A 13,151-nucleotide genomic window follows, 5' to 3' on the forward strand; every position below is an offset into this window, starting at 1 on the left:
AAGGAAGTAGGGATGGCGGGGGTGGGGGAGGGGAAATCAAAAGAGGCCAAACATCACAATGCTATGATCTTGATAAAACCAGGAAGGGATTGAGAGGGTAGGTGGAAAGGGGTCTAATTTGTGACATCACTTTCTCATAAGCATTCAAAATTGGTTGCAAAACAGGATGGAAAGAGTTCTCATGAGATGGTTGAAAAGCCATTTGCAACACAGAGAGAGAATTCAGAAGGAGACCATGGTACTCGACTATGTTGCCTACTCATTATCGGCCGACACTGGGATGTTTATTGTGTACAATGGAGTTCATACAAGCTTTTAAAATCCCATTTGAAAGAGAGCACACCAACGATACGAGTTCCCTTATAAGGGACATCAATACAGGAGGCCGCCATCAAGCCCATCAAGCATGTGCAATGGTTGCCAACCAAAAGTTGTTTATCTGTGCTCTAGCCTTTCAATGTTGAGCATCAAGCAAGGATGCATCATGCACTATTTTTAAAAGTCTTTGGTATGAATCGGCCATGGTTAAAACCGCCAACCTCCCAGACTCAGAGGGGATACTCTAACCATTACACCACCGAGTCTGGTTATAGGAGATGATGATGGAGCGTCTTGCCTCTGGGCTGGCAGGATGGCCGAGAGGTACGCACATTCGCCTTTCAGCTGTTTAGCATGGGTTTGAATCTCGGCCCAGCTTAAAACTGTCATCCCAGAGTTTCACAGGCAGCGGTGAGTCATCAATGTTCGTGCCATCCTGTGGATGGATGTTAAACTGGCGTCCTATCTGTCGACATTAGTTGGTGGACGTTAAAGATGCCATGGTGTCCTTCGCGAAGAGTAGGCAAGCTATCGTCGGCACCCTGGCCAAACCTAGAGGGGGAATTGCATCAGTGGCACAGCCACGCCCATTGCCACTGATGCAGCCGAGCAGCCTTGTGTTTGCCTCTGAAATACAGTTTATGAGCAGACATGACGCTCTCAGGAATCAAAATCAGGTTCCGCCATTTGGAGCCGAGCACACATTCACAAAGCTCTGCTGTCGTTCCAAATCTGGTGAATAAAGTCAAAAACATCATCACTTGTTTGAAAATAAAATAAAATAAACTCCAACGAAGATGATGTTAAAGATAGAAGGACAAAATAACGTGCCTTCCGTTGAAACACGAGACCAAGTTCCCGAAGATGTTGCAGGAAGGCCAGGAGTGTGTCAGACATCCCTTCCACGGAGTAATCCTGCATCCAGGATCAAGGTTCACCATGGTCAAGGTTAAAAACAGGAGCACGAGCTGCCCAGCACGAGTGTGAAGTTCAAGTTCCATGAACGCAATACCTTGCCGAGAGTGGAGAAACTAAGCTGAAAAAGGAATGAAAGAATCTCCACCAAGTCCATCCCTCGGGTCTGATGGGAGGATAACAGTCAGGTTGGACAAAGATTAAAATTCAGAGAAATTGAGTGTCCAAACATTTGAAGATTGTCATTACACCGTTATCCAACACTGTTCCACTCAGACCTCGGCGGAGCGCAGGTACTGAAGCATGAAGAGCCACAGCTGGGAAGAAGTGTCGAGGAGCAGGAACTGGAAGCCCGCCGACGTTATGGATGGCGGCAAATCTCCTTCCCTAGAAATGGCAGTATATATAGTCCCCCTTTAAACCCCAGTCATAAGGTGGAAAGAATGACATGTTTAACAGAGTTATTTAATTACACGATGAAAGTTGAGCTGAGTTTCATAGATTATGGATTCATGGGACATTTATCCCAGTGATGAAGCTTGACTGTTTTCGAAAAAGTTTAACCAAAGATAAATCTGGTAAAAGGGGCAAAAATGAGGCATCAAAAATATATATTTTTTTTTAATGATGCGATTCCCAACTCTGCAAAAGATTTGCTGCACACAACATGATAAAAGTCAAGTGTTCGAAACCTGGATTACGATTAATGCTTGGATTACTCCATCCAGTTGGCCCATGTAAGGTGGAGGTGTTTAGGGGTGGACAAACCCTCCAAGCAGAGCAGTTTGCAACTTCTCTCGGAACACGGAAGATGTACTGTAAAAGGCCGAAGATGATGTGATGTGCAATACAGTGATGCGAAATGTGATAAGTTGTGCCAGACGTACCTGGACATGAGTCCTGCCCCCTCAAGTAGCTCTGCTACATCTGTGCTGACTTCTGACCCTGGAGACCCCACCATGAAGTGCAGCACAACCTGAATGGTTGAGATTTGGAAGAAAAAAAAAAAACAACTTAAATTAATTCGTACTTAGGCTTTAATGGCTCACTACAGTTAAAATTTGCATACATGGGGGAATGGGTAACAGGAGGAGAGAGGCATGTATGCAATGTATGAGATGTATTGGAATTGGGGGGGGGGGGTTAATAATTAGATGGCCCCTTTACGACGACGATGCCAACATATTGCAGTGGGCAAATTAAAACATCTGAGTGTTTCTGGCCTTACTTCCCAGCGTTCCATAGCATAAGTGTCCAGCGAAGCCACATCTCGGGCATGTCTATCGGGCCCAAGGTCACGTGTGTCATCTGACCAAGCTTGGCCCCTGGACAACCAGGAAACGTACGGTTTAGCAAAATCTTAAGACAATGCTGACATTGCGATCACAGATGTGAAACACAGAATTCTTCTTCTAAAAAAAAAAACATGGGAACCTATCATGTGAGAGGACAAAGGGCAAAAGCTGTCCACATTTCTACGTGTAGTCGTGGTTTCCCCTATTATCACCTGCAACTGCTACTCCATCTGGTTGGCCCATGTAAGGTGGAAGTGTTTGGGGGTGGACAAACCCTCCAAGCAGAGCAGTTCCCAACTTCTCTCGGAACACCGGGTTTAGGATGTAGCCAGGAAGTCCTCCTGGAATGATGTTGTCTTGCCATAAACGGAGGTCGCATAAAACTCGAACAGCATCAGTGTGTTCCCTACACACACACACACACACACACACACACACACACACACACACACACACACACACACACACACACACACCTGTAGTTTATTGAGCCAAACATGGTGAGAATGCAGCAAAAATTACACACTAAAGTTCCCAGGAAGTAGCAAAGCAACGTAACCGCACCACGCAGCGAGCGAGATTAAATAATGCGATGAGTCATTCAACTTGAAAATCCAGGATGATTTTCTTGCAATTACTTTGTTGACAAAAGCTATATCAGTTGCTATCCCCATCCCTGATTATATTTCTCTTAACAGCACTTTTAGCACTCTTTTGAGATCATAATTTGAACAAACCATTCGAGTTAAAAATAAACAAATAAATAAATAAATAAATAAAAAGATGCAATTATTTCAGAAAGATCAACAGGAGGATTTCAGCGAATCCTAAAAAGGGTGTTGAAGGCGTTTCATCAGCAGCTTAAATCCATGTTCACATATCAGGTTTCCGCTTGTCAAGACCTTCGATCCAAATAGTTTGCAAATCAATGTGATCCTTTTGGACAGTGGCTCTGAAGATTGAAAGTTCACTTGCTGTACACAGTAAACCCTTGAACATCATGGGTTTGAATATTGTGAGCTTTGACGAATCGCGGGCAAACTCTTATGTACCAATTTAGTTGCCGCGGCCATTTGTTGTTTCTCGCACACCGTTGATAACGACGCTGAAGCGTAAAACGATGGACGAAATAAGTGATTATTGTTAACAGTTTCGACTTCACACATACAATTGCAAATCAGCGGGATTGCTCCTGTGATGGTGATAACTGAGACACGCAGCACGTACTGTACTGTGTACCTATATCTGCGTGATCACTGCGTTCCTAAAAGGAACATTTATAAAAGATATGCTTCAGCAGATTACAAAGGGAAACAATTTAAGAGATTACGGTAATAGGGGAGGAATTGGTAGGGGCTTTGGGGCTGGCAGGTTTGGCTAGAGGTACCAGGTATGCACACTTGCCTCGAAGCCGTCTAGCCTGGGTTTGAATCCCGACAGGCAGGGCTCTTTGAACAGTCATCCCAGTGTTTCACAGGCGGAGTCATGCATCAATGTGTGCGCCGTCCCTCGGATGTACGTTAAAATGGGCATCCTACCTGCTGGCGTTACTTGGTGGATGTTAAAGATCCCACGGCGTCCTTTGCGAAGAGGAGACAACTTATCGCCAGCACCATGAACAAATTCCTAATACCTGCCCCAACTAATGCTGGGAAGGCAATGGCAAACCACCCAGTATAACCCTTGCTCATGAAGCTGCGTCGGCAGCACCACACACTGCGTGAAGATTATGGTACATCAGAGAGAGATAGATGGATAGATAGATAGAGAGAGAGATTGGGGCTTTAGAAAAATCACAGAACAGAAGGGAAGGGCCACATATAATCTGCTTCAACGCAGCAGACTTCCACCAAGTGCCATTCTCGTTCTGGAGTCGGTTTAATTTGTGTTGCTCGGTGAGGGCAAAAATAAAATGAATAATAAAGAGATATTATTTAAAAGTGCAGGTGACTTGACCAAATTTTTTTCTTTTTAATTCATGTATGTTCTTCTTCTTTCGTATGCAGCACATGGCTGCGAGTAGCATCATTAGCTGAGGGCATGGCTGTGCCGCTGATGCAATGCCCCCTGTAGGTTAAAGAGCAGGAATTTGGAATTTGTTCAGGGTGCCAGCAATCGACAACTGAGCTTACCTGCGGCTGTCGTTCTGCACCCACGTGGAAACCGCCGCCTGTGCGATTGGCTGTTCCAAGAACAGCAAACGCATGATGTAATTCTGGGCGAGAGGAGGCAGCTCTCTGCAAAATAAACAAACACAAAATATCAGCCACAAAAACCTGCTCAAGCTATTTTACCGGTAAAATTATATTCAATTGTTTTACCTGCAAAGCTATTTCCTTGGCTTTTTGATATTTAAAAAAAAAAAAAAAAAAAAAACAGTAAAGTTGATTTTGTTGCTTTGTTACCTCCACCACCAAAAGTGGATAGAGCTTGTGTTCACCCATTTGTCTGTCTGACTATGAGCAGGATATCTCAAAAAGTTGAAGACAGATTTAGACAAAACCTGGTGGACAGGTTGGGTTTGTGACAAGCAGAAGCTCATGATATTTTGGTTCAGGTCCAGATCCAGATCTGGCCCATCAGGGGGATACAAGACGTAAACTGTTCAGCCTGGCAGAGGTATGCACTCTACCGTGTGCCGTTCTAGTTTACTGATGAAAAGTCAAGCGACGTCGCTCCAGTTAACGGTTAGAAAACTAAAAAAAAAATAATAATAAAAAAAAAAATTATCAGAAAACAGCCATACCGGTCATGACATCACACTGCATCAGTTAATGAAATATTGGCAAAACACCTTTGGGTGAAAGAAATGTACCGGTTAAATACAAAGTGCCCTGAAATCATGATGATGCGATGTCAGTACAGGTACCAGAGAAAAATAATTCCTGCAAGTGTTACACATGAAGGACAAATAATAGAATCATCATTGTCCCGACAGAAGTCGAGGATGGGTCCTGTTGAAATCTTCTAGACTTTCACATCTTTTGGTTCATAAATTTGCAAAATACTGTGACGTCCACGGGACTTGAACAGTCCCACCAACGTAGAATGAGCCGAAACGATGGAGGCGGTTTATTTGTTTATAACCCAAATATGGCGGTTCTAATCGCTCTACCGCAAATGGGACGAGGAAGGTGGCACGAGTCGCTTTTCACTGAGTTGATGATGTTTATTTGTTTTTATTATTAACCAGAAATAACAAGACTCGGCAAGAAGAGGGATCCGGGGCGATTCGACGGGATGGTGTGGGATCGGGCATGGGGAAAAACACAGACAATTCCAATGAATATACAGATCTCAAACCTTCTAAGGCGCCAAACACACACACACACACACACACACACACACACACACACACACACACACACACACACACACACACACACACACACACACACACACACACACACACACACACACACACACACAGAGCTATTTCTGGTGGTCAGGCTGGACCGTGGTGTGGACGCAACTGTCCCTGGATCGGCGTCAGATGAGCTGGCCTTGCTCTCATCAGGGAGGCAGGAGAAACCGTGGTGCTGTCGACCTCCTGGTCCTGGCACAAGTCCGCTCACAGCCGCCAGGGAACCAGTTCTGGCGCCAAATTGCGAGCAGGAGAGGGAGGCAGGTCCGCCCGCCATTCGACCCGGTACTCCGAGCCAACAGAACCCCAGAGCCAACCAAGGTGAGGCACGAGGCTCAGCAAGGCTCCAAGACACGATGAAAAACAGGATCGAATCAGCACAACAACAAGCACGCTCTCCGCGCAACAGCCTCCACACCAAAAAAACACGATCTTTTTGTCCCGATCTTCTTCCTCTTCCTTTTCGACCCCGAACAGAACCTTTTTATCCTCCCGTCCTCGTCACTTCCAATCGAGCCGTTTTCTTGGCCCACCGCCGTCGCCCTCCGCCAATCGTGATCACGGGGCGGAGCCATCCGCAGCACTGTCACGTCACGGCCAGCCTCCAGAGAATACCAAAAGGGGTTTACGCAGACACCCTTACCCTATCCCGTATCCCTATCTAATTACGTGACAATTATCATTTCCCCCTTGAAGAAATGAACATTTACTAGACAACTTATCACCACTGAATTGCTACTTATTACATCGAGATCCTGGTAAACTTGAACAGCATGGCATACCTAATTAAACATCCTAATTACCCTTTGAATGCATACTCCCCCCCCCCTCAAACGTAACAATACTTACGAGGGCCTGCACGGCAGAGAGTTGGCGAAGGTTAAACTATCAAGTTCTCCAATGTAAATCGAATGGTGTTTTAAAGGCCTGGATGGACGATTCGCCAACTACGTACTGAGGGAGCCTATTCCACCCAATTCTTGGTTTATAAAAAGTTCCATTCCTGACCTCTGGTAGTTTGGTGCTGCAGCATTCCAAGAAAAAAAAAACAACTAATTATCACATGATATCCTATCAATGTGCATTTATTTATTTGTATGCAGCCTGTGGCTGCTTGGCTGCATAATTTTCTGGGGTTGTAACTGTGCTGCTGATGCAAAGCCCCTGTACTGTTACCAGTAAGCCACAGGCCGAGTCAACCCACCAAGTGTGAAACGGCACGACGGGGGCTTGAGAACTCAAGACCCTACGATCTTAAGCCAGCCACCCTAACTGTTAAGCCAACACCAGGCTTCAATATGTATGATCCTTTATGTCTGGAACATATCTCCTCTGCTCCACCTGTAGTGCATACATTGGATATCAAGTCTTCTTGGTCTATCTTGCTGGAGGAGTTGTCTGACAGCAGATAGTTTTGTTGCCCTTCTTTGACATTCTCCATTTTGTCCATGCCTAATAAATATCTTGCAGGATGCAAAGCTGGATTCCCATATTCAAGGTGTCCTCTCTCACCAGGAACTTAAACAGCAGAGGAACAAGGTCCTCGTCAAGAACAGTGAAGGTTCTCTCAAGACCCATAACACAATTGGCTATAGTCATTGCTGTGGCAACAATGAACACACTTCTGAAAAAAAATGAAAGTTCTTGTTGATAATGACTCTCAAGTCCATTTCTTCCGCACTTTGCAGCTCCTGTTCATGGAAATAGCTCTTTTCTTCACCGTTTCCTCTTGCAGGTAGGTGTCTCTGCAGACTGTCCACTTGGCTTGAAGCTAAGTGTCTCTGCAGACTGTCCACTTGGCTTGAAGCTAAGTGTCTCTGCAGACTGTCCACTTGGCTTGCAGGGAGGTGAAGAACCTTGCAGATAGGTGTCTCTGAAGAATGTCCACTCGGCTTGCAGCTAGGTAGGTGTCTCTGCAGACTGTCCACTTGGCTTGCAGCTCAGCGTCTCTGCGGACTGTCCACTTGGCTTGCAGCTCAGCGTCTCTGCGGACTGTCCACTTGGCTTGCAGCTCAGCGTCTCTGCGGACTGTCCACTTGGCTTGCAGCTCAGCGTCTCTGCGGACTGTCCACTTGGCTTGCAGCTCAGCGTCTCTGCGGACTGTCCACTTGGCTTGCAGCTCAGCGTCTCTGCGGACTGTCCACTTGGCTTGCAGCTCAGCTTCTCTGCGGACTGTCCACTTGGCTTGCAGCTCAGCGTCTCTGCGGACTGTCCACTTGGCTTGCAGCTCAGCGTCTCTGCGGACTGTCCACTTGGCTTGCAGCTCAGCGTCTCTGCGGACTGTCCACTTGGCTTGCAGCTCAGCGTCTCTGCGGACTGTCCACTTGGCTTGCAGCTCAGCGTCTCTGCGGACTGTCCACTTGGCTTGCAGCTCAGCGTCTCTGCGGACTGTCCACTTGGCTTGCAGCTCAGCGTCTCTGCGGACTGTCCACTTGGCTTGCAGCTCAGCGTCTCTGCGGACTGTCCACTTGGCTTGCAGCTCAGCGTCTCTGCGGACTGTCCACTTGGCTTGCAGCTCAGCGTCTCTGCGGACTGTCCACTTGGCTTGCAGCTCAGCGTCTCTGCGGACTGTCCACTTGGCTTGCAGCTCAGCGTCTCTGCGGACTGTCCACTTGGCTTGCAGCTCAGCGTCTCTGCGGACTGTCCACTTGGCTTGCAGCTCAGCGTCTCTGCGGACTGTCCACTTGGCTTGCAGCTCAGCGTCTCTGCGGACTGTCCACTTGGCTTGCAGCTCAGCGTCTCTGCGGACTGTCCACTTGGCTTGCAGCTCAGCGTCTCTGCGGACTGTCCACTTGGCTTGCAGCTCAGCGTCTCTGCGGACTGTCCACTTGGCTTGCAGCTCAGCGTCTCTGCGGACTGTCCACTTGGCTTGCAGCTCAGCGTCTCTGCGGACTGTCCACTTGGCTTGCAGCTCAGCGTCTCTGCGGACTGTCCACTTGGCTTGCAGCTCAGCGTCTCTGCGGACTGTCCACTTGGCTTGCAGCTCAGCGTCTCTGCGGACTGTCCACTTGGCTTGCAGCTCAGCGTCTCTGCGGACTGTCCACTTGGCTTGCAGCTCAGCGTCTCTGCGGACTGTCCACTTGGCTTGCAGCTCAGCGTCTCTGCGGACTGTCCACTTGGCTTGCAGCTCAGCGTCTCTGCGGACTGTCCACTTGGCTTGCAGCTCAGCGTCTCTGCGGACTGTCCACTTGGCTTGCAGCTCAGCGTCTCTGCGGACTGTCCACTTGGCTTGCAGCTCAGCGTCTCTGCGGACTGTCCACTTGGCTTGCAGCTCAGCGTCTCTGCGGACTGTCCACTTGGCTTGCAGCTCAGCGTCTCTGCGGACTGTCCACTTGGCTTGCAGCTCAGCGTCTCTGCGGACTGTCCACTTGGCTTGCAGCTCAGCGTCTCTGCGGACTGTCCACTTGGCTTGCAGCTCAGCGTCTCTGCGGACTGTCCACTTGGCTTGCAGCTCAGCGTCTCTGCGGACTGTCCACTTGGCTTGCAGCTCAGCGTCTCTGCGGACTGTCCACTTGGCTTGCAGCTCAGCGTCTCTGCGGACTGTCCACTTGGCTTGCAGCTCAGCGTCTCTGCGGACTGTCCACTTGGCTTGCAGCTCAGCGTCTCTGCGGACTGTCCACTTGGCTTGCAGCTCAGCGTCTCTGCGGACTGTCCACTTGGCTTGCAGCTCAGCGTCTCTGCGGACTGTCCACTTGGCTTGCAGCTCAGCGTCTCTGCGGACTGTCCACTTGGCTTGCAGCTCAGCGTCTCTGCGGACTGTCCACTTGGCTTGCAGCTCAGCGTCTCTGCGGACTGTCCACTTGGCTTGCAGCTCAGCGTCTCTGCGGACTGTCCACTTGGCTTGCAGCTCAGCGTCTCTGCGGACTGTCCACTTGGCTTGCAGCTCAGCGTCTCTGCGGACTGTCCACTTGGCTTGCAGCTCAGCGTCTCTGCGGACTGTCCACTTGGCTTGCAGCTCAGCGTCTCTGCGGACTGTCCACTTGGCTTGCAGCTCAGCGTCTCTGCGGACTGTCCACTTGGCTTGCAGCTCAGCGTCTCTGCGGACTGTCCACTTGGCTTGCAGCTCAGCGTCTCTGCGGACTGTCCACTTGGCTTGCAGCTCAGCGTCTCTGCGGACTGTCCACTTGGCTTGCAGCTCAGCGTCTCTGCGGACTGTCCACTTGGCTTGCAGCTCAGCGTCTCTGCGGACTGTCCACTTGGCTTGCAGCTCAGCGTCTCTGCAGACTGTCCACTTGGCTTGCAGCTCAGCGTCTCTGCAGACTGTCCACTTGGCTTGCAGCTCAGCGTCTCTGCAGACTGTCCACTTGGCTTGCAGCTCAGCGTCTCTGCAGACTGTCCACTTGGCTTGCAGCTCAGCGTCTCTGCAGACTGTCCACTTGGCTTGCAGCTCAGCGTCTCTGCAGACTGTCCACTTGGCTTGCAGCTCAGCGTCTCTGCAGACTGTCCACTTGGCTTGCAGCTCAGCGTCTCTGCAGACTGTCCACTTGGCTTGCAGCTCAGCGTCTCTGCAGACTGTCCACTTGGCTTGCAGCTCAGCGTCTCTGCAGACTGTCCACTTGGCTTGCAGCTCAGCGTCTCTGCAGACTGTCCACTTGGCTTGCAGCTCAGCGTCTCTGCAGACTGTCCACTTGGCTTGCAGCTCAGCGTCTCTGCAGACTGTCCACTTGGCTTGCAGCTCAGCGTCTCTGCAGACTGTCCACTTGGCTTGCAGCTCAGCGTCTCTGCAGACTGTCCACTTGGCTTGCAGCTCAGCGTCTCTGCAGACTGTCCACTTGGCTTGCAGCTCAGCGTCTCTGCAGACTGTCCACTTGGCTTGCAGCTCAGCGTCTCTGCAGACTGTCCACTTGGCTTGCAGCTCAGCGTCTCTGCAGACTGTCCACTTGGCTTGCAGCTCAGCGTCTCTGCAGACTGTCCACTTGGCTTGCAGCTCAGCGTCTCTGCAGACTGTCCACTTGGCTTGCAGCTCAGCGTCTCTGCAGACTGTCCACTTGGCTTGCAGCTCAGCGCCTCTGCAGACTGTCCACTTGGCTTGCAGCTCAGCGCCTCTGCAGACTGTCCACTTGGCTTGCAGCTCAGCGCCTCTGCAGACTGTCCACTTGGCTTGCAGCTCAGCGTCTCTGCAGACTGTCCACTTGGCTTGCAGCTCAGCGTCTCTGCAGACTGTCCACTTGGCTTGCAGCTCAGCGTCTCTGCAGACTGTCCACTTGGCTTGCAGCTCAGCGTCTCTGCAGACTGTCCACTTGGCTTGCAGCTCAGCGTCTCTGCAGACTGTCCACTTGGCTTGCAGCTCAGCGTCTCTGCAGACTGTCCACTTGGCTTGCAGCTCAGCGTCTCTGCAGACTGTCCACTTGGCTTGCAGCTCAGCGTCTCTGCAGACTGTCCACTTGGCTTGCAGCTCAGCGTCTCTGCAGACTGTCCACTTGGCTTGCAGCTCAGCGTCTCTGCAGACTGTCCACTTGGCTTGCAGCTCAGCGTCTCTGCAGACTGTCCACTTGGCTTGCAGCTCAGCGTCTCTGCAGACTGTCCACTTGGCTTGCAGCTCAGCGTCTCTGCAGACTGTCCACTTGGCTTGCAGCTCAGCGTCTCTGCAGACTGTCCACTTGGCTTGCAGCTCAGCGTCTCTGCAGACTGTCCACTTGGCTTGCAGCTCAGCGTCTCTGCAGACTGTCCACTTGGCTTGCAGCTCAGCGTCTCTGCAGACTGTCCACTTGGCTTGCAGCTCAGCGTCTCTGCAGACTGTCCACTTGGCTTGCAGCTCAGCGTCTCTGCAGACTGTCCACTTGGCTTGCAGCTCAGCGTCTCTGCAGACTGTCCACTTGGCTTGCAGCTCAGCGTCTCTGCAGACTGTCCACTTGGCTTGCAGCTCAGCGTCTCTGCAGACTGTCCACTTGGCTTGCAGCTCAGCGTCTCTGCAGAATGTCCACTTGGCTTGCAGCTCAGCGTCTCTGCAGACTGTCCACTTGGCTTGCAGCTCAGCGTCTCTGCAGACTGTCCACTTGGCTTGCAGCTCAGCGTCTCTGCAGACTGTCCACTTGGCTTGCAGCTCAGCGTCTCTGCAGACTGTCCACTTGGCTTGCAGCTCAGCGTCTCTGCAGACTGTCCACTTGGCTTGCAGCTCAGCGTCTCTGCAGACTGTCCACTTGGCTTGCAGCTCAGCGGACTGTCCACTTGGCTTGCAGTCAGCGGACTGTCCACTTGGCTTGCAGCTCAGCGGACTGTCCACTTGGCTTGCAGCTCAGCGGACTGTCCACTTGGCTTGCAGCTCAGCGGACTGTCCACTTGGCTTGCAGCTCAGCGTCTCTGAAGACTGTCCACTTGGCTTGCAGCTCAGCGTCTCTGCGGACTTTCCACTTGGCTCCATCATGTGCCAGTCCATATACTTTGGTATCGTCGACATGATACAAATCGTAAATGAATAAAACATTCCCGACATTGAAACGAAAACCGTCAAAGGAAATATTTCATCAAAACCCTCCCGACATGAACTCACCGGAAAACTGCGAGGCTCGTCGCCGGATGCCCGAACAACCGGTTCAGTTGCTCCGCCTGTAGGGACTGTAAGAAGCCATGCAGGTCTCGGTAGTCCAGGCCCGGCTTCTGGAGGGTCGATCCACGGTTCCCCACAGCATTACTGCTCGACATACTTTATGATGCGGACGACGCATAAATATATATTCTTCATCCACTTCCTCTTCATCATTGTCGCCATCCAATTCTGAATCCGGCCTTGTTTTTATTTTAAAGTTATAAAACACTTCGACAAGATTGATGATACTGGACGTAATATTATATATTAACTCGATAGAAAAGGGAAATCACACAGAACTACAACTGCTATACACCTCAAAAAAAAAAACCTCAAATGTGAAAGATTTCTTTTATTATATTTTCCGTCATATTCAATGAAGATCCTGAACTTATCGGTGAATGTTTACCTGACAAATGTGCATGATACCGCACTATGTGAGGCCGTCAACATTTTATTAAACATGCAAATAAACCGATCCTTCAGAAATAAATAAGTACGACCACCAACCAACGATGAGCTTATACACCGCCCAAGATACAAAGAATTGAAGAGATGATAAATGGGGCCTCTGGGACGCCCATTCAAACGAATGGGAGGAAAAGGAGAAAACTTTCTGACTCAAGCCCCAAACGCTCAAAATAAGAGACTGATTTTCTCCCCACCTGTCCCCTTCCCTCCCATGGGCGTCCCAGAAGCCCCATTTATCATCTACTTCGAGGAATAAACAGAG

General features: G+C 50.0%; 1 protein-coding gene across 2 annotated transcripts in view; it reads right to left on the reverse strand.

The window, feature by feature from the left end:
- Window positions 1-12,718, reverse strand: part of GTF2H4 (general transcription factor IIH subunit 4) — a 29,414-nt gene extending 16,696 nt beyond the window's left edge. Inside the window, exons 1-8 of one of the 2 annotated variants that reach the window (XM_085871390.1) lie at window positions 12,383-12,718; window positions 4,661-4,765; window positions 2,803-2,934; window positions 2,462-2,558; window positions 2,121-2,209; window positions 1,512-1,620; window positions 1,331-1,399; window positions 1,150-1,233 (exon numbers count right to left, since the gene is read on the reverse strand). In XM_085871390.1, the coding sequence (XP_085727516.1) occupies window positions 1,150-1,233; window positions 1,331-1,399; window positions 1,512-1,620; window positions 2,121-2,209; window positions 2,462-2,558; window positions 2,803-2,934; window positions 4,661-4,765; window positions 12,383-12,534 (837 nt within the window). In that variant the 5' untranslated portion in view covers window positions 12,535-12,718. Of the gene's footprint in view, window positions 1-1,149; window positions 1,234-1,330; window positions 1,400-1,511; window positions 1,621-2,120; window positions 2,210-2,461; window positions 2,559-2,740; window positions 2,935-4,660; window positions 4,772-12,382 lie in introns of those variants that run through there. The other variant, XM_085871391.1, reaches the window with a different exon arrangement.
- Between the last annotated feature and the right edge of the window lie 433 nt (window positions 12,719-13,151).

Source organism: Eptatretus burgeri, chromosome 2 (genome assembly GCF_056783735.1).
Source record: "Eptatretus burgeri isolate ZD-2024b chromosome 2, Ebu_testis_v1, whole genome shotgun sequence".
Lineage (NCBI taxonomy): Eukaryota > Metazoa > Chordata > Myxini > Myxiniformes > Myxinidae > Eptatretus > Eptatretus burgeri.